The sequence below is a fragment of the Sminthopsis crassicaudata genome, chromosome 4 (genome assembly GCF_048593235.1).
Source record: "Sminthopsis crassicaudata isolate SCR6 chromosome 4, ASM4859323v1, whole genome shotgun sequence".
Classification (NCBI taxonomy): domain Eukaryota; kingdom Metazoa; phylum Chordata; class Mammalia; order Dasyuromorphia; family Dasyuridae; genus Sminthopsis; species Sminthopsis crassicaudata.
In genome coordinates, this window is record NC_133620.1 from 67,015,184 (window position 1) to 67,036,889 (window position 21,706).

At 36.0% G+C, this 21,706-nt stretch overlaps 1 protein-coding gene across 9 annotated transcripts in view; it reads left to right on the forward strand.

Moving 5' to 3' along the window:
* Window positions 1-21,706, forward strand: part of RASAL2 (RAS protein activator like 2) — a 320,395-nt gene that overhangs the window by 235,383 nt on the left and 63,306 nt on the right. For 8 of the 9 annotated variants that reach the window (XM_074308462.1, XM_074308456.1, XM_074308463.1 and 5 more), the window contains one exon: window positions 7,679-7,785. In XM_074308462.1, coding sequence (XP_074164563.1) covers window positions 7,679-7,785 — 107 coding nt within the window. Of the gene's footprint in view, window positions 1-6,864; window positions 6,944-7,678; window positions 7,786-21,706 lie in introns of all 9 variants that reach the window. The other variant, XM_074308460.1, reaches the window with a different exon arrangement.

Consider the following 21,706-nt stretch of genomic DNA (forward strand, 5'->3'; position numbering starts at 1 on the left):
ATATGTTTTGAAAAATAAAAAGCTTTAACAATAAAAAAAAAAAAGATGTCAGCCTAAGATTTAAATTATTTGTGAAACCCTTAAATAATAATATTAAATTACCAAAAATGTTTGTTTCATAAGAGTTATCCATTCACCAATAAAGGAGAATATTGGATGAGTTAAATACAGAATTCGGCTATTCTAATAGCATGCATTTTCTATCACAATGCTCTTTTTCTTCATGGTTGTTTAGGGAAGTTGAGGTGGACAGATAGATAAAGCTGGGTCTGATTTTGAACCTCAGCAATATAAAGACATTGAAAGAATTTTCTCTGAAAGCTAATTATCATAGAAATGGTTATCAAAGTTAACTTACTAGGATTCTTTAGTTAATGTTTGTTGTATAGGTAGGTTACTCCTTACTAATCAGTGTTGTAGAGGGTGGTTTTGAATGAGCTATGTCTCTCTTAGAAAACATTAAGATAGAAAGAGATTCAGGAATTATCTGTTAATCTTTCTGTAATTATGTTCTATTCTGGGAGCCAAAGTTTGCAAAGATCATTCATGAGTTGAAGAGCATAAAAAATGGGGCAACCAGAATGGTGAAAAGTCCTCTATCTGTAGCCTGTGAGGATCCAGTTGAAGGAACTGGAAATATTTGTCCTCAAGAAGAGGAGGATATGATGGCTCTCTTTGAGTGTTTAAAGGACTTACATACATAAGAAGTTTTTTTTTTTTTAATTAAAGCTTTTCATTTTCAAAATATATACATGGATAATTTTCAACATTCACCCTTACAAAACCTTGTGTTCTAATTTTTCTTCCCTTCCCCCCACTACCTCCCCTAGATGACAAGTGATCAAGTATATGTTAAACATGTACAATTCTTCTATATATATTTCCATAAATATTTTCTTATTCCCAAAATTGCCCCAAAATGAAAAGGGCTGCCTTGAGAGATGGTGGTTTATGAAGTCTTTTTTCAGGTGTGTATTGGACTGTATTGGACTGTATTGCTGCTGAGGTTCTTTCCTTCTTTAAAATTTGGTGATTCTGTGAATATCGTTATGAAGAACTATGGGGGTCCCTTTTGCAGCCCTTCTTCTCTGACAGTAGCCAGCTATGCCCTCTGCCACCCAGGCAGCCTTGTCAGAGGGACCTGCAGTTGGCATTGGGGGGGGGTTACCTTCTAACTTGGAAGAGTGGAAATCCTTGCCAATGACCATGGACACAGAACCACCCCATGCTCCCTCGCTTTCACTGACATATCCTGCAGTGAGCCCCACTGACATAGTCTTTGGGGCCAAATGCTACTTGGTCACACATTTGATTATGCAATCAGACAGGAAAGCGGCTGAGGCAGAGAGGCCCAAGTGGAGCACACAGGGGAGACCAAAAGTTTCCATCCAGAAGTGTCTTGTATGGTCTTGACCAAGATGAAAAAAAATCACTGAAGTTAGCCTTGGGAAGACCATCACTGATGGTATTGTCACAGTATCAGCCTTCTTCAGTAGTTCCCAGTGTCAGGTCCCCAAAATGTTCAAACCATCCCCGGCCTTAGGGTACTTCAGCTCATCAGAGAGCCAACTGTTGCTGTCATTGCTGATGATTTGGACAAAAAAGTTGGCGCCAAGAGAACAGTGTTGGTCTTTGGTGTTGGGAGGCGGTGTTAGGAGATTGCATCTTTGAAATCAAGTCTACAGCTGGGGAGGGAGGACTGTGTCATTACTGAATTCAAATGAAAGCACAAGGAGGACATAGTGAGAACAAAAGGCTGTCAGCTGTCTGTGCACCACTTGGGAATGTGAAAACAGCATCATCTCTTCCAGCATCCAGCAGTGAGATAGACTCCTTCTATTAAGGTTTTGACTTCTGTACCTCTTATTACCCAGGCCCATTTTAAAGAACTGAATGCTGACCTTTTTGTGGCATACTGGACCTTGTGGGGAAAGGCCCTAAGGGATACCACACTAGACAAATTACAGATTCATGACATCATCTTGGTGGCTGATTCTACTTGCATCCCCCAAATCCAGAAAGTACTACAGAACTACAGAATGGAAGGGAGCTCAACAAGAGTATTAATCCTGTTGAGGCTGTGAGCTTTGGGACAGCTATCCAGGCTGCCATCTTTTCTGGAGCTAAATCTTGGAATGGGCAGGGCTTGCTGTTTTGGGATGTCACTCCCCTTTCCCTTGGAATTGAAATTGTTGGTAGAGATAACAGTTCTGATCAAGTGTACTACCACCATCCCCACCAAGCAGACACAGACCTTTACCACCTGTGATGTTCTTTTTCTCTAAATTGTAATTGTTTTCTTGGGAGCAGATCTCTTAGAGGGCTTCTGGAGGCAGCCTTAGTTTCAATTCAGTTCCAATAATCCCAAAATGCAGTCAGGAGTTAAAGTCCGGATCCTTTATTGTGCCCTTCAAAATCCTTAATCTTTTTTCTCCCAGTGGACTTGTCCTTTTATATGTTCTCCAAAAATATGAAGTCTAATGTGTGAACCAATGAGCGAACTCCTTTAAAGGTGTGAACTAAGTACATAAGTATCTTGTTTCAAGTTCTGGCCCATAACATCTCCTTGTAGGATCAGATCAATCATACTGAACCGTTAGATAATTATATCTATTCCAGTGACTTAGCACCTTGTAAGAATCTTAATAACCACCTATTCATACAACCAGCACAGTGTACTTTTTTTCAGATTTACAAAGGTGAGAGAGCAAGTTTGAGATCACAGAAATCCTCCCCACCCCCATACCTATGGGTGTTCCTCAGAAAGTCATCTGAGCAAATACATTGAAGATAAGGTCCAGGAAGTTGATAAATACAAGACATAGAGGCAATGTGTCTTCCAAGAATTCTCTTTTGACTCTTACACTTTCAACATGAAGACTTCCATAGAGGATGAGAAACTGCAAGATAGAATTGGTGATAAAGACAAACAGAAGACCTTTGACAAATGTAATGAAATAATCAACTGGCTGGATAAGAAGCAGACTGCTGAGGAGGAAAAATTTGAGCATCACCAGAAAGAATTAGAGAAAGTCTGCAACTGCATCATTATTAAGCTATACCAGAGTGCAAGGAACATGCCAGGAAGCGTACCCAGGGAAGATAGTTTCCAAGGGGAGGAGCAACTAGAGGTGCTTCTTCTGGACTTAACATTGAAGAGGTTCAGAAGAAAAGAGCATTCCACATAACTTTACAAAAATTGAAGGACTCAAATTTGTAGCCAAGGCAGTGGCAGTTTGAAGATTATACTTAAGCTAGTAGGCAAGCTAGTAGGCAAATCTAGACATTCTGAATACTCGAATTTGTGCAGGGAAAGAGGAATAAACAACATTATACTTTCTTAATACTATAAGCAAATGGAAATGCAATTCTTAGAGAATAAAGTCTACCTGTGAGGTATCTAGAGCCCTCTATCTGCTGGTGCTAAAACACCTAAACATCAATCAGCAAATATTTATCAAGCTCCGATTTGCCAAATGTGCTAGACAGTGGGAATACATATGTATATTATATATATATATATCAACAGTCCTTATTTTCAAAGAATTTATGCTCTTTGTTGTTCTAAACAAGATAGTATCAAGGGCAGGAGCAAAATTTTAACTTCCCTCCCTGTCTCACCTCCCATTCATTGCATTTGTAAGTTCTTTTGTGTGCTTCACTTCTCTCAGATTAATTCCCATTTAAAAAAAAAAAATTCCATAGTGTTCTGCAAGGAGAGAATAAAAATCACAAAGCCAGCATTACCAACTAAAGAATATTTTCTTTAAAAAAATTTAGAAATCTTTTTTTGTTTGTTTCACGATTGAATGGAATGAAAATCATGAGCATAGAATTGGATTCTGAGGGAAAGGCTGGCATTTGTGTGGTATATGGACATATCTTCCACTATTACTGTCATTGTCCCAGTAATTGTCCATTTGTCCTTTTCTTTCTATGACAGTTGTCAAAGAAAAAGCTTGATAACACTGATATCCAACTTCTAAGAAGTAGAAGATGAATGTGCATGTTGAAGAAATCCCATTTTAGTAATACACTTGGGATATAGAGGGCTACTTTCTTCCAGAAAGCTCTTATTGTTTCACAGGTATAATCTCTTGGTATACCACTTTAAGTAGGAAAAACCAGTGAAGAAAAGGAGTTGGTGGAAGAGTGAGGCAAAGAATCTAGTTCTTTTAGTTTCTGTATTCTGTTTCCCATTCTCTGTTCTGTACAATACGTTATCCTACTTAGAGGGGTGTTTACATTTTTCTAACATTTCTGTAAGTTATCACCTTATCTGGTTTGCATTTTGTACTGAAAAAAATGAAGACATGAGTTCAAACTGTTCCCCTCAGGCCACTTGCCTTTTTTTCCATTTAAGTGCAAAGATGGGGAAAGGAGAAAATATATGTGTGTGTGCATATATAAAAATACATATGCATGTGTGTTTGTGTAAATATACATACACACAGACACATAATACCCCCCCCCCCCCGGTTGAGTAGAAGAAGTTTCGGACTTTTATATATCCACTGAGACAATATTATTTGTTTATTGCCTCAGCATCTGAAAGTGAAGTATGCACAAAATTACTGTAATTTAATACTGTGACTATGAAAGGTACATTGATTTTACAGCAGGTGAAAATAATGCAATGGTAGTATAGAGCATGAGGGAGGCGAGACAAGGCAACTATCTAATTTTGGTCTAGTGGAGATGGTATAGATTTTCTTTCCGACTCAGCAAAAACACAGCTTTAAGAGCATAGCAGCAGCTTTCCTTTCTGCTTGTGGATTTGAAGTTAAAGGTAGCTGGGCCAATTTAATATGCAACCCTGTACTTTAGTCCGTGACTGATCCAGCAGGTTGCTAATGTGTTCTTGCTGATGCTGCTCTATCTACTTCATTTCAAAGTGGATGTTGCTTATTCTTAAAGAGTGAATGCTTCTCTGAAGACTTTCTATTGTCTAGTTTGTATCTTCTGAAAAAATGAAGAAACTTTTAAGTGTTTCAAAGATTGGAGGAGATCTCCTGCTGGCTACTCAAGATAAGTTGTCATGTTAACTCTTGGGGCAAGGAAAGAAAAATAATGTGGACTTCTTTCTTAGTATCCTTTGTATAAGTTTAACCAATTTTCCCTCTTCACCCAATTTAGCTAGAATTGTTAAAAATTACAGAATAATCTAGCTTCTCTTCTCCCTTGAAATCCAAACTAAAATCTATAGTTTAAGACAATTGTGACTGTTTCATGACATTGAACTACCACTACTCTGGAAAGTTGGAAATGCTCAACTTCCTGCTTTTTTGGACTTTGAAATAGAAATTCTTATTTAGTCAGGGTGATTTTAAATAGTTAATATCTTGATGCAAATACAGTTAATGTTTTCTTGTATATGTTGCTGTTGCGGAAAAGTACAACTAGAAAAAATGGAATTGAGTTATTCTTGTTATCATTTACTTAGAAAAAATGACTTTTTTTTTTAAAGAATGTGTACTATATCATTTTTTCTTTTTGTTAAAAGCAGTTGTTTTTTTTCTTTTGTGTGTGTGTGTGTGTGTGTGTGTGTGTGTGTGTGTGTGTGTGTGTGTGTGTAAAGATAAGTCTAATGAAGTGAAACTTCACTTTATCCCAGGAATGCTCAAGAGAGCAGCTTAGCATTTGATTTCTACTAAGTATGATTTGTGTCCAAATATCACCTACCATTTCAGGCAGTTATTACAGGAAGCATCAGTTCTGTGAGATTTCCCCATCCCTGACTCTTCTACCTCTAATATCTTTTTTTTTTTTTTTTTATTATATATATATATATATATATATTTTATAATCTACCTCTAATATCTTGATTTGGCTTATACTAAGCGCTCAAGGTGGTGGGCTGAGTCATGGTCCTGAAGTCTGAGATTCATTTTACTGAGTATGCTTTGACAAGCTGATTAGTTTACTGAGTATGCTTTGACAAGCTGATTAGTTTATATCTAGTGTTTTGCAGCATGTCCACAAATTTTCAATAATTATACTGCTGTTTTTCAGAGCTTGCTAGTAATCTATATACTCTTGAATTTTGAAAATAGATCATTGTATTAATTCTTATTTAATGGCTGATGGTTAGTCTATGGCAAGTTGGAAGACTAGCAGTTGATCATAATTTTATAATACTGTGGAATTTAATCATTCTGTGGGTATCTATTATGCTCGTAAATTGGGTCTCTGGCATTTTGGCTTCAGCTGAGTTTTAATATAGTTTAGAGAAGAGATTTTATAATACTGGAGAAATCAGTGTTCAATATGCCAGAAGTTACTGGTCAAACGTTCCCAAGGGGTAGATGGGGGAAATGGGAGAGGGGGGAAATAAGAAGAGGGGTGAGGTTGGAGGAGTGTTGATTTATGTGCATTACAGTGTCAGTATAAAATGATGTTTTCTTGGCACCAACTGGTCATAAATTTCAGTAAATATTTGTTGCAGATCAGGATAATATAATGAAATTTTCTGTAATTGAGGAAGCATTGGCAGTTGGGTATCTTAATAGCCTGAAAGTAACTAATGAGGATATGCAGTTGGAACGATTGATTGAATAGCTGCAGTCCTGTGTGTTTCTTCTCGCGGCGTTCTCTGCAAGCTGTAGAAAGGGAGGGGGAAGAGCAAGAAAAGAGAGAGGGAGCAAGAGGAAAAACCGGCTTTCTCTTAAGTGGAAGTAGCACGGATCCCAAGGGCCAGGAGGCCAGAAATGGAAGTTTAAGCTGCATCTGTCTTTTAAAGGGAGAACAGCAGGAGTCAAAATGTCAGCCTCCGGAATAAGAATTTACTCCCTTTTTTTAAGATCCAGAAGATAACACAGGACAATGTTTTTAGGATGTGATTTTTTTTTTCTTATCCATGTTGAGAAAGTCTAATGTTATCTGAGAAGCTGGATTCCTTTAAGTCTGTCAGTTGAACTGGAGATGGGAAGCAGTTGTGATAAAGGTATAAATAAGTATATCTCTCTTGGGTGTGTGTATATATGTGCATAGATATGATTACCAAAAAAAAAAAAAATCTAAAAATAGTACATTATAGTACATCTTAGCATATTATAGTTGAATTAAATTTGATAACATATCTTCTGCAAAAATTGGAGCTTATTAAGTCAATTTACATAGATTTAGGACATCATAGTCAGAGATCTTAAGTAAGGTCATATTGAGAGAACCAGGAGAAACTGATCTATTTTTATATCTGCATAGGCATATATGTGATTTTACCCAAGCTGCTGCTTTCAGCCTTCTTGTCTTTTGATTTACACTCTTGTGAATCATTTTATGTGCATGTACTGAACTTTGACCTTTCTGCAAAATATCACCAAATCATATTCACACTGGACTGAATTTTTTTTTCATGCTATCAGCAGTTCCATTTGATTAATTTAACTTCTACATTGCTAAATAGATAGAGCATACAGATACATTGAGAGATGTAGGTTATGTGTTTAGTAGAACTATTTATCGACATTTTGTTATAGATTTATTTATATTATGATAAGCCATATCCCTAATTTTGGCCTAATTTTAATCTGACCAAGAATCTTGATAGTATAAGCAGTGTACAAATTATATATATATATACACAGAATGTAGTTTTTAAGCATTTGTGAGAAAAATATTTTATACTTTTATCAAAGGAAAGAAGTCCTGATAATTTCTTCACTTTGGCTCTTTTCAGAAGTGCCAGCAGAAAGGTCCCCACGAAGACGGAGCATCTCAGGGACCAGCACATCAGAGAAACCCAACTCCATGGATGCTGCAAATACTTCACCATTCAAAGTACCAGTAAGTCCTTACTACCTTTCTTAAGGAGACAACTTTATTTTTGCTTGTTTCCATTTTTGGAGACAAGGAATACAACCTATGTTCTCAAATCATTAAAGTATAATAATCCCCTTTTAAATTCTAGTATTAAGGTTATCAACTTAAGAAATTAACTTTATTATACCTAACTTACCTTTGCATGCAATTTTTATGTTTAAAGGAACATTGTTTAACTTATAACATGTCAGAAGCACTACAAGTGATATTAGGTTTTTTCCTACTTATTTTTTCTTTGTATATTGATGTTTTATTATTTTAATTAGACATTGCCTACTACAACTGAGAAGATTGATGAAACTCACAGAACTAGAATAGACACAGTGAAGATGTCAAAGCCATGTGGCAAATTGGGATAGAATTGAGATTTGAAAGCAGAATTCTCTGAGTCTTTGTTATTTGTTTTGCTTAAGCCATTTTTTAATGTTATAAACAACTTTTTGTCCATTATGAAGTTCTGGAGGAATGCCTACAGAGAAAATAACTAACTGAATTGATTAGAAGCAGTGTGATATAATGGACCTGGAAACTTGGGTTCAAATTTTAAGTCTGACATTTACCAGATGAATGATTCTTAGGCAAGTCACTGGAATTCTCTGAACTGTAATTTCCTCATCTACAAAATGGGGATAAAAATTCTTATATCATAAACATCACAGGGTTGTTGTGAGGAAAGTTCTTATAAAAATACTATATAGAAATGAGTTATTATGACAGATTCAATATTAAGTAAATATCTTACACTAGAGTTTTTTGTGTATGCTACAAAAAAAGAAGCTAGGTTAAGGAGAATTTTTAGGTGAAAATTTAAACTCATTGATTTTTAGGTATTGGCCTGAACTTTAAAAACCAGTTGTCTTCCTGTTTCTGGGCCAGAAGTATACCAATCTGTCAGTCAGTCAATAAACACATTTATCACTTGTGTTAAGCTCTAGGGATAGAAATGCAAACAAATCCTAACCTTCTAGGAGTTTACATATTAATGAGAAAAGACTACACATAAAAGGGAGCTGGAAAGTGGGTATAAACAGAAGAGAGTTTCCCCCAACAGGGGGATATTCTTGGGGGTAAAGTTCAGAAAATCAGAATCAGAACCAGGAGAGGAATGAAGGACAGCTAGACAGGAACTTCTCAAAATACAGTTCCAGGAGGAACAGAGGAGAACCTTAAGGATGAAGGGATGTTTTGGCATGAGAAGACCACAGACACTAAGGGAAGTTCCAGAGTGAGAAGGCACCTGGGACCTAGTAGCATAATCCATAGAGCACATCATTTCAATCCAGTTTATTGTTTTCCTACCATATAGACAGACAGATAAGTAGCGATGTTGCAAAATAGAAATTTTTAGCATTCAGAAATAAAATCAATTATTTATTTGAGTCAGTAGTGATATTTTGTTGCTATTATTGCTAATAAAAGAATATTTAAGAGATTGGGATCATTTTCAGTGTTGCCAAGTTAATGGCACAGATTTTTACATATAAGTTGAGAGACAACATAGTATGATAGAAATGGAGTCAGGCAACCTGAATTTGAATTCTGACTGGGGACATTGATTAGCCCTTTAAAACCAAGTTTTCTTCATCTGAATAATAGGAATAACAATATGTGCATTGCTTGTCTCAGAGGGATGTGGAGGAAGTACTTCTATAAACACTAATGCCCTATGTAAATTGAGATATTAATATTAGTACTAAAATAACCCAGTCCTTGTTAATGAATTTTCACAGTAAAACTGGTATTGTTTTAGTTAGGAATCATCGATATGTTTCCCAAAGAGCACCATTTCTTTTTGCTCCCCAGAGACATTATAAACTATGATTGGAACACCTGTTTATATTTAATATTTTCACAACTTAAAAAAAATTTAGTACAGTGGCAGTTATAGTATTTGTTCCTCAGTTTAGGACAAAAATTTGGAGCTTTGAAAGATTTTTTCCTACTTTTGAAAGGTTATTTTCAAAAGATTATCTTGCTTGCTCTGTTACAGAGGTACATTATTTCATCACTTCTTTAGTGATTTATCTCTTCTCATTTCTAATGTTTTAATCATTGAAAGAATATTTTTCTTCCCTTCTACCTTTGCTAATATCATCCTACTTAAAACAGAAAACAATATAATAAAACAAACCTCTCTGTGTGTGTGTGTGTGTGTGTGTGTGTGTGTGTGTACACATGCATGCATACAAGAGTGTGTTTTTGAAGGATTGTTAAAGTTAAATGTTTATTTAGATCAAGAAGAATCAATTTCCATTGAATTACAGAAAGAATGCTAGGATAAAATGTTGACTTTTCAACTTCAAAAATAAAAATCACGGTATGGAGAAGGCTTCCCTCCTCACCATCACCACCACCCCCAAAAAAATTTTAATAATAACTTTAGAATCAATAAGATATGAAATCTAAAGTCTATATATCTGTATCCTTTCCATTGGAACTGAGTTATTTATATTTCAACAACAAAATTTGCAGAAAACTAGTTAAAGTTTTATTTTGAAAATGAAATGAATGGCCATGATAAAACACTGATATATTTATATTTGTTGTAAGTATAATAATAGCCTACTTATCTTATTGAGAGATTTTGGACAACTTCAGTCATTCAGAATTAAACTACAAACCTAAAATATATACAAAAAGATCTATGCAATTAGCCATCATAAAATACATATTTCTGGTGCTGTAAAAGGAGCCAAATCACTCTTAGACTTTTGTCCAGACAAGTATATGTAAAATAAAATAACACACACCAAGAGTAGCAAAAACTGACAGCTGGCAGCAAAAAAATGAAAATATCAGAAAAATAAAACAGAGAACTATACAAGGAAATAAGTCTAAATACATTTAGCAGAACGACAAAGACCAGTGTCTTAATGGCCCTTCAGGACACCATTGGGTTAAAACAGTATTAAATTTTGTCTCCTGGTCTTGCTTTCCTAAATATAAGTTTAAGCTAAATGATCTGTAATGCTTCATTCAGTTTATGAATATTGCTTAACATAATAATTTGCAATCATTAAGAAAAAAAGGTATGTTCTAAGAAAATAGAAATGTGTAATAAATTTTAGAAATATTTCCATCAAAAATTGCAAAAGAAAAGAACATTTAACAGTACAATTTTTCTGTTATCTGGAAAATTCATTTAAGTGGGAAAAATGTTGTCCAGGTATTCCCACTGGGATTTCTGGGAGTCAGAAAACTTTATTCCTCTCTCAGCTTTACCATTGATTTGTTGTATAATCTTTGTCTTTGAATAATCTTTGTATTCTAACTCATTTGTCTCATCTATAAAATAAGAGCATTGGGCCAGATGATATGATCCCTTCTAATATGATCCCATCTGACCCTAAACTTTTTGTTTTCTTCCATTAAAACTGCCAAATAGGGGGCAGCTAGGTGGTGCAGTGGATAGAGCACAAGCCCTGAATTCAGGAAGACCCGAGTTCAAATCTGGTCTCACACACTTAACACTTCCTAGCTGTGTGACTCTGGGCAAGTCACTTAACCCCAGCCTCAGGGAAAAACAAAACAAAACAAAACAAAAAAACTGCCAAATAAGTGAAGCAATTTGGATACTTCTGGCAAGTGATGTAAATATTTCTAAAATGGTCTAAATCCAGAATAGTTAAATATCATTTTGTTTCTGTGACCAAAATGTATATCTAATATAGATATCTGTATCTATATCTATCTATAGATGTAGATATGTGTATGTGTGTATATATGTGTATATATATATATATATATGTGTGTGTTTTTGTAGAAATATACACATATATACACACAATCATATATATGTATGTATATATATGATAAGCAACAATATGATTAGTGTAATTGTTTCAAGTCAGAAATAGATTGTCTAATCTATTCTTACTGTCTTACTGAGGCATGAAACTTAATTGGGTATATTGTGACTGATGAAATTCTGTAGTGGGTAGTTTAATCACATAAAAACTAAACTAAAACCATAAGATGTCAGACATTTAACCTTTAAGGGTCTAATCTTACAAATAAAATAGTTTCCTTTTTAGTAATTCTTGTTTTCCACTTTGTAGAAGCAGAGGTGAGAATTAGGAATAAACCTTAGCAGGCCTGCACTCTTATTGTTTGTATACAGGTTGACCACTCAGCAGATTTTCTAAAAGGGGAGTCAGTGATAAACTTATAACATGTGCTGTGCTTCTTCATTTATGTAACTTTCAGACTCTCTGGGAATAAAATTAAGAAGCTGAATGAAGCAAGCCCTGTTTAGAATTCATTCTTTTGATAAAAATTTGTACCTAATGCAAAGTATTATGACAGACTTGGTAGGCAGTACAACTACATATAATTGGCTTCATTGAGCTACATATTAAAATAATTCTTTTTTACTTAATAAATAAGCCAAATAATATAAGAGCTACCATATGTCATGGAACTGAACTTTTCTATATTATTGATATAATTTTTTCATCCTGATACCATCATCAAGTTCGGTTTTGGACATATCTATGAAACATCTAGTTCAAGATGTTCAGTGGGTATCTATAGATGGGAGACTGGAGGTCAAGAGATGTTAGGACTGAATAAACAGATCTGAGAATCATATGTGTAGGTGTTATGGGCCAGAACTTGAAACCAGGTACTAAGTCAATGGAAATTATAGAGAAAATATTTATCTAATTTAGCAGGGTGCTTAACAGTTCTCTAGTTCAGTACATGTACTTAGTTCCACAAGATTCACACCTTTCTGAGAGCATATATAAGCTAGGAGCCTCAACCAGGATTCAGTCTGGGAGATTCAGAAGCCAGGGAAGGCAGGCGGGAGCTCAAGCTCTGGAAACCAAGGAGAGAGAAGGTCTCCAGGAAAGGAGACAAAGACTTGGAAAGAAACCATAAAGGATTTGGACTTTAACCCCTGGCTGCATTTGTGGTGATTACTGAACTGAAACTAAGGCTGCCTCCAGAGACCCCAAGGAAACCTCAACAGAGAATATTACATTTTAGAGAAGAATATTACATATAGGGATGATAATTGAAACTGTTGGAGCTGATGAGATTACTAAGTGAAGCCTTGGGAGTCTTAATCATAATTTATGGGCATAATGTGGATAAAGATCCTGCAAAGGAAATAAAGAAAGTGATCACAGAGAATATCAAAGAAAAGAGGATGATAATAGTGTCAAAGGCTGTTGAGAGGGCAAAAAGTATGAGTATTGAGAAAAAACCATTAGATTTGGTAATTAAGCAGTCATCAATAAATTTAAAGAGAATAGTTTCAAGTTGAATGATAAGGTTGGAAGCCAGACTGCCAAGAAGTAAGAAAAGAGTGAAAGAAAAGGAAACAGAGGCAACTAGAGCAGATAGGAATTAGACATTAACTTGTGGGATGGATCAATCAAGTGAGGATGTTTTGAGGAGCTAAGAGATAGGGGAAGGTTCGAAAAGATTTGGGAAGTGTCTACTAGGTAGAGAGAGATCAAAGGTAAGTAAGATTGTGGGAATAATAAAGAGGGCAGTCTTTTGGAGGAGAAAAAAAAGGATGGAACAGAATCATTTGTCCATGTAGAGGGATTTGCCTTAGCAAAGAGAAGGGTCATTACTTCATATGAAATAAGAATGAGAAAAGGAGATAGTGAGAAAAGGCATCTGATTAATGTAAGATGGGAAGAGCTGAAAAGCTCTCTGTTGATGGCCTTAATATTTTCTACAAAGTAGAAGGCAAGGTCTTCAACTAAGGAAGGCGGAGGAGCAGGGAAAAGCCATGAAAGATATAAAGAAAGATAGAAAAGTTTGGCAATTCTGCTATGGTACAGGGGAGAGTGAATAGGGTAGGGAGATCTAAAAGGATTTCTTGTAGTAGAGCTAGTTAATATAATATCATGACTTTCCCCCCACCTTTGTTCACCAATATGTGAACAGATGTGAAGTCAGCATGTGGTGGAGTGTAATGTAAGGTGGGACGTTGGCATGGCAAAGTCTTCAATAGGATAAAGGAACAAGAGACTCTAAAAGAAAAAAGGCAGTGTAAAGTTGAACTGATTTGCCAGTAGATCAAAGTGGGGAAATGAGGGAGTGTACCCATTCATGTCTGACCGGGGAAACAGTGAGGGTAGAGGTCACAGTGGGAATGAAGGAGTTACAAGGAGAGGGAAAGGTGGAATGATAATAGATTAGGATTAGATAAAGGAATTTCATGGTTCATGAACATTTGTGTATGATGACAATCAAGGCTGTCTCTGTTGTATAGCTGAGATGACGTGGAAAAATAGGTCATGGTAAATGAATAATGTGACTAATTTGGAAGTTGGGGTATTTAAGGGAGTTTTAATATGTGTGATAAATCGGGTCTAAGGATAGCAGCTGGAGAGGACCAATGACTGACTGACCATGGCACTGAATTCTTTTAGGTAGGAAAGAGAAAGATCTGAGAGTATAGACAGTGAATACCAGAATCTTTCTGGATTATAAATAAGGATTGATGGTGTCTCAAAGAAGGAAAGATCACTTAAATACAGGGGTAGTGGCTAGCCCTGGCAATGGCAATGGGGTATGAGTCATAAACCAACTTTCCCACCTTTAGCAGTGAGCTGAAGTTTAAGTGAAAGTCAAACCAGTTCTGGGGAAGCTGCCATCAGACACTATCCAGATCTCACTGAGTACCAGAAGGTGGAAGGAGTAAGAAAGTCAAAGGTTTAAGATCAATTCTGATTTGTTACCTATGAAGCACACATTTTAGAGAGCACAAACTGAGAATTGAGTTGGGAGGAGAGAAAAGCAGGTGGTAAATTGAACCAGAAAGCAGTAGAGGGGAGATGAGATCATAGGACTTTTAAAAAAAATGGCAATCAGGAATTCAGATTTACTGGGATAGGCAGGGTATGTTAGAGTAGAATTGTGTTCCTCATTGAATGAGGAACAAGTTCAGGTGATTATCATTGTCCATAGGAGTTCATCCTTGCATGGAGCTATCCTGAGCATCAGGCAACCTTGGATAGCTGAAAGCACTTGGTAGGGGAGGGAAATGAGGGATGTAGGTTTCCCATTGAAAATCCTATTTACCCACAGGTGGGCTGAGAGAGTACCTGGAGTATGATAGAGGCAAGGCAAGTCCTGTGGAGGATAAATGACTGGAAAGGGTGCCTATCTAGGAATGTCAGTATCTGTGTGAATATAGCCCAACATGGTACCTGGGACACAATGGAAATGCACATAAGCAAAACCAGTTCTTTGAAGATAGTCACCCAAATGCGTAGGAAATGTGGAATGGCCCGACTGGGTTCCTGGACCTTAATGGAATAGAGCATCATGACAGATTATTAATGTTGTATATAAAATATGATAGTAACACTTTTAAAGCACTTGTGTGCCAGGCACCAAGCAATTTATCCTTTATATAACTTCTAAATCTAATCCCAATTCTGACTCTAAATCCATTCAAAAAAAGATGAGCCAAAATGAAATTAGGATAAAAAGCTGATAGTCCTAAAGCATTTTAAAGGTATTTGATTTGGATAGACAGTGATAAATTGTAGTGGAAACAGGGTAATAAAAGGACCTCAAAATCCATGTGAGAAACTAAGGTTATTACTAGAGGAAAGAAGACTTAGTAGGATCATACTTTTCAAGTGTATAGAGTGTCATCATATAGAGGAAAGTCTAAAGAATTTCAATTAAAAGTAATTCTGTAGGTGATTTTGTCTAGCCCTTACTCAAAAATTATTTTCACTAAAATGGTTCATCCAGTCTTTGCTTAAAAACCTTCAGGAAAGAAAAACCTTCCCTCTACTTCCCCAACTAAGTGTTACACTTTTGAATAGTTTGAATTGTTGGAATGTTGTTGTTGTTTTTTTTTTTTTTCCTAGACATTAATTTTAAATCAATTTTAAATTTGTCTTTGACCCATTATTCCTGATTTTCCGAAACTTCTATTTACTCACTCATTCACTCACTCACTCACTCATTCAGTCATTCATCCATCTATCCTTACTAATTTTCATTATGAAATTCTAGGTTATTACAATCTTTTTGGTTCCTGATTCTTATTATTTGGTGTGTTATATCCCCCCTAAAGATGTTAGTCAGCATGAGCTCTGGGGTACTTCACTAGAAAACTCATTTCAAATTACATTGAAGCGGCCATTCAAGATACAGACCAGGGGCAGCTAGGTGGCGCAGTGGATAGAACACTAGCCTTGAATTCAGGAGAACCCGAGTTCAAATCTGGTCTCAGACACTTAATGCTTCCTAGCTGTGTGACCCTGGGCAAGTCACTTAACCCCAGCCTGGGGAAAAAAAAAAAAAAAAGATACAGACCAGGTATTAAATCTGTGATGTCACTGGTATAAGGAATTTCTACAAGAGGAAAATTTCTCTACCAATGTAGATTGATAACTTTTAGTCTTACATAGTTGCTTAAAGCACTCGTTTGCCTACGATCTGAAGGTACTTACACTTATTTATTTATATTTAGAATTCAATTATTAAAAAATCATTATAGCTTCATTAAGAACAGATCATATTAGTCTAACCTTATTTCCTTTATTTTGAACAGATTTACTAAATTGGTAGTTAAGGAAAATTGTGTAGATATAGTTCACTAAGCTTATAGCAAAGCATTTTACAAAATCTCTTAAGCTGGTTTTGTGCAAAAAAAGGAAAATCTAGATTAAAGAAATTTGTAACCTATTAAATGTCTGGTAAAGGCATTGTGGTATATACTTAAATTTTATTCCATTGATAGAACCTGTTCTCCCTGATGGTAGAGCCTGTTTGATTTTTGGTTTTATATCTCCTTTGCCTGTCAAATAGTTTTAATTGCATTAAAACCAAGCCTTCATCCTCCTGGACTCTTTTCTCTCTTGACACTGTCTTACTTGATGACCTCAGCAAATCCCATAGGTTTAATTATCTTTATGTAGATGATTCTCAGATTTGTATATTCACCCTGAAACTATCTCCTGAGCTCTGGTCTCAGATCCTTAGCTGCCTATTAGACATTCCAAAATGGATAGCCTATACTCATGATAAACTTAATATCTCCAAGAGCAAACTTGTTATATTTTCTCCCAAACTCAATCTTTCTTTTGAATCTGCCTTTTTCTGTCAAGAACATTACTTACTATTCTTCCAGATGCCTAGGTTCACAGCCTTAATATTGTCCTCCACACTTCACTCCTAACCCCCCATGTCCAATAATTTGTCAAATATGTTGCCGTTTCCTCTTCTACAGCTCTCAAATTTATTCTCTCCTTACAAGACTATTGGAACTGGCCTAAGTCACCTTGCTGTTGAAAAGAGCCATGTCTGACTTCTTTTAAGACTTAGTTCAAGCAAATTTCCTTATGCCTTCTTTCTCCCTAAAGGACTTTACATTTATTTGGTAATTATTCTTTATTTACCTGCACACAGGAACACACACTCACAGTCTATGTCAGTAGTCCTCAAACTTTTTAAATAGGGGGCCAGTTCACTGTCCCTCAGACTGTTGGAGGGCTGGACTATAATAAAAGCAAAAACTCACACTCTGTCTCCGCCCTTCAGCCCATTTGCCATAACCTGATGAGCTGCATAAACGTCCTCAGCCCGCCCCATCTGGCAGGTGGGCCGTAGTTTGAGAACCCCTGGTTTATGTAGACTATAGAATGTAAGCTCCACTTTTTGAAATGAATTGAATCAAGAGCAGCTGGTTACCCTCCTCTTAACCATATTTAGTTTGGGTATCTACACTCAATTAGTCATTTTGATTTTATGACGTTTTATATAGAACTCTTCATATCTTTTATTTGATTCTTAACTCTGTGGAATAGACAGTATTAGCATTATTAGTCCTTTACTGCTGAGGAAACTGAGATTTAGCTATGTTAAGTGACTTTTTCATAGACTTAATGCTAGTAAGTTGCACAATCAGAACCAGAATACAGGTGTTGTGGCTTCGTATGCAGTGACCTTTTCCCTTTGAGTGCCCTGATCTCCTAGATCATTCCTCCATCTGCTCATTTCTCAGGACCTACTCCTTTTCTCTGCTTCACTGATAATAATAATAATTAATATAAAATGTTTGCAGAGTACTTCACATATTGCCTCTTTGTAACTTCATGCCAATCCTGTGAAGCAGGTGCAATTACTATCCCTAAGATAGGGAAACTGAGGCTCAGAATGACTTGCCCAGGCTCAAACAGCTGGCAGTGAGTGAGCAGGCTTCCTGAGGAGCTCTCTACTATACTGCCTCCCCCACTTTCCACCTCTCCCCAGAGACACAAATCAGGTCAGAATTTTAGGACTATTAATTTGGAGAGTCTAAAGTTACAGGGAATGGGGATTAAGGACATAGATTAGAGTCATTATTCCCCATCAGTATTCTGGTTCCATTACCAAAAATTCTGAAGAATCTCCCTACTGATCACCATCTTCTGGAATTCCTTCCCTCCCTTCCAAATTTACTCTTTGTCCTGACCAGGATCTCTGCTTTACCATGCTATTCCCCCTTCTCTACCACATTCTTCTCCCTATGCCATCTTCAACTCTTAAGCCCATTGCTTTCCTGTTAGATCACTATTTCTTTCCTAGCCAAATTGTTTCCCTGAATAGCTCCCATCATTTGCCTCTTCCACTCTAGTCACACTACTGAACAAACAGGGTTGGAAGAAGTCATGCGACTATCTTGATTAGGTCTGCTACAAAATTATCTAATTTCAACTAGACTATAATTACAAGAGTATAATAATTTTACTCTTCTGATAAATTCTCTATCCTATTTCCCAAAGAGACTGTTCCAAACCCTTTCTCTTAAGTTTTTCCACAGTATCCTTTTTCCCTACTCTCTCTAAGAGCTAAGATTTTTGTCACAAATCGTATCCCCAAAAGCAAATGCTATTTGCCGAGAGCTTCCTCTTTTCCTTTTCCTCATTTGAAAATCCCTTGGCATCATTCTTTTATCATTTCCTTTTCTATTCTGGTCTCTAATGAAAGGAGTAGCCTTTCTCACCAAGACTAACCATTCTACATTAAAACCAAGCACTAAATCTTGCAGTTTTACTTTACAATATCTCTTGTATATATCTTCTCTCTACCCTCACACAAACACCACCTTACTTTGGGCTCTTCTTTTCTCTTACCAGAACTTTTTTAACAGCCTTTTACCATTCCCTAAACTGTCATCCTGATGTTGTCTCTATCTCCAGCCCTGGAAAGTATCTTCTACCTCTTCAGTCTCATCCCAGACCTCTATTTAAGGAATGTCTTCAGGCTAATCAAGTCTCATTCATCTCCAGCCTGCTCTCCTGGACTTTTTCTAATGTGCCCCTGTTTTGTACTTGGCACACCTTTCTGTTTTTCTCATCTCCCCTCTTTTTTTCAACTTTTATTTTCATTTGTTGTCTTTGTATATTAGAATAGAAAGTCTTTGAGAGCAAGAACTGTGTTTCTACTTATATTTGTATTCCCAGTACTTAGAACTCAGTACTAAACACTCATTTGTTGATGGGCTAACTGGTATCCCAAGCCACTCTGCTCTAATTCTCTCTCAACATGAGCCTCTTATATTGTCTTCTTAAGGTTCAGGTCTGACCATAGATACTCCTACTCAGTGCTCCCTATATTACCTTTATGCCACAAATAAATACCTTTGATTAAATAGGTATTCTTAATCTCCAGTCTCTCAATTTGTTTGGTTTGGTTTGGGTTTTTGTTTTGTTTTGTTTTGTTTTTACATTTTGACAACTGTATTTTAAAGTAATTGGTTTCATGTCCCTTAAAACAAAAGGTAGTCCCCCAAATAGAGTTTATGTCTTTAAAACTTTTAATCATCTCATGTTCTTATTTCATAAACAATGCCCAAGTCTGTAGTTAGTGAAATTTTTTTTATTCCTTTCATTGAAATTTTAAATCACCCTCGCCTCATCAGGAGATATTTGTAGTGTGCTTCATTTATAAGCTAATTTATGATATTTAAGATATTTGTTAGGAGGATCATTTAATAACTTGGAGTAAATTATGCGATTAATGGCCTATAAAAAAGAAAACTAGAGGCATGTTGTTATTCATAAATGATCATGGTGAATGGACTTTATCCCATCTCTCTGTGCTGCTAAAGTAGTTATAACTATGAATTTCAAAGCCTCCTATTGAGTTTTTTCTTGATAGGTCTTAGCAGAAATATTTTGTGTCAGAGGATAAGGAGTAAAGACTTTCTACTCTCAGAATATCACCAACATATTTGAATTATTCCAGATTTGCTATGTCTTTTTTTCTACATTATAAAAATTTATTCAAAATTCTAACACTGAACACTTAGGATTGTCTGGTTCTCCAAATATCCAAAGCTAGAAAGATCAGATACTCTAATCTATTACTACCTTAGAATTCACACATTATCTTCTTTATAGATTTTGTTCATAGTTATAGATCATCACAACCACATCATGATTGAATTGTATGCTTTTTCAAAAGTTTTACATTTAGCAAATAAAAAAGTAATAAGGAGCAGTGAATAGGCATAATTTCCCCAAGAAACTTTGTGAGTATTATGAATACTCACTCTGAGAGATTAGTTTGCTTAGTTTGCTTCTGGTTCATAATGTAATCAGATGTTGAGGAATTTGATTTGCCTCTTAGCTAAATGAAACAACAGCCAGTATAGCTTGCATAAGTGAAGGTCAAAACTTGATAAAATCTCCTGACTGCTCTGGAGCTCATATCTTATGCAGTCAGCAAGACCATTGACACTGGAGCATTATTACTCCATTACTATCAGGTAGTCATGGTTTAAAAGAGCCTCTGATCTTGCCTGGCCTGATGATTCTAGGGCCTGTCATTCTATCTTTTCAAGTCCATAAAAGGACCAGTGAAAGGATTTTAAATCATTAACACTAAGTATGAGATGACCATTGAGAACTCCACAAGGGCAGTAGTTAGAAGACTTGGATTTTCCTGTTACTAGATATCTAAGTCTCTGACCTTGCACAAGTCAATATTTGGAAAATGCTTTGAAATTCTCAGAGAAATGATACTATAAAGATGTTGGATTTGTTATTTTTGTTTTTCTTTCCCTGGGTGCTAAAAGAAAAAAAATTGTTATGTATTTGATGTCATATAATTTGAAACTGTTGCTTAGAATTCAAGCAGAGAAGCCAAAGATCTTTACATCAATTTTTTTTTTAATTCTTTATTCTTTGCCACATTTTAAACACCTATCTTAATAAATTTTAAGGGGCTGCTTTATTGATTTATATTGAGCTTTTCTGTCACCAGCCTTTCCAGGAGGTAGATCAAATGTGTTTATTTCAACAGAGGTTATAAAAGTTTTCAACAGCTAGTCTTTAGGGGTCCCCACTGTTCCAAGAAATAATTTGTTGTTATTCTTAGAGACGTGTTGTTATTCTTAGAGGCTTAGAAATTAGAGTTGGGAAAGTTCAATTAAATTCATCTAGTTCATCTCTCCTGAGAATGCATGGTTATTCCTTATACTACATTCTCTGCTATTTTTTGAGGTTTCCATAATGTGTTCTCTAGGATAGTACCTATAGATCAGTGACCTCCAAAGTGGGGTCCCTCACATTTCCCCAGGAGGCATGTGATCATCTAATTGGAGGGAAGGAAGATGGGCCATATTCCACTTTCCCTGAGATAGTTAATTGAGGACTTGTCTCTAAAACAGCTACATAGCTGAATATTCCCTAACTCTGCTCCTTCTCCCAGCTGCACAAGCTATATGCTTTCCCATTCTGCCCTTGACATTGTCTCCTCAGAACAGTTATCAGTTAACAAAAGAACCTCCTCTGTTTTTTCTCTCTCTCTTTTCTCTGCATATCCTCCTAGCATCCCTATCCTACTTTTCAGTGCACCACAAGGCGATCAGATGCTAACAATTCCAGGCTGGTTTCTGTTCCTCAGCAGAAAGAGC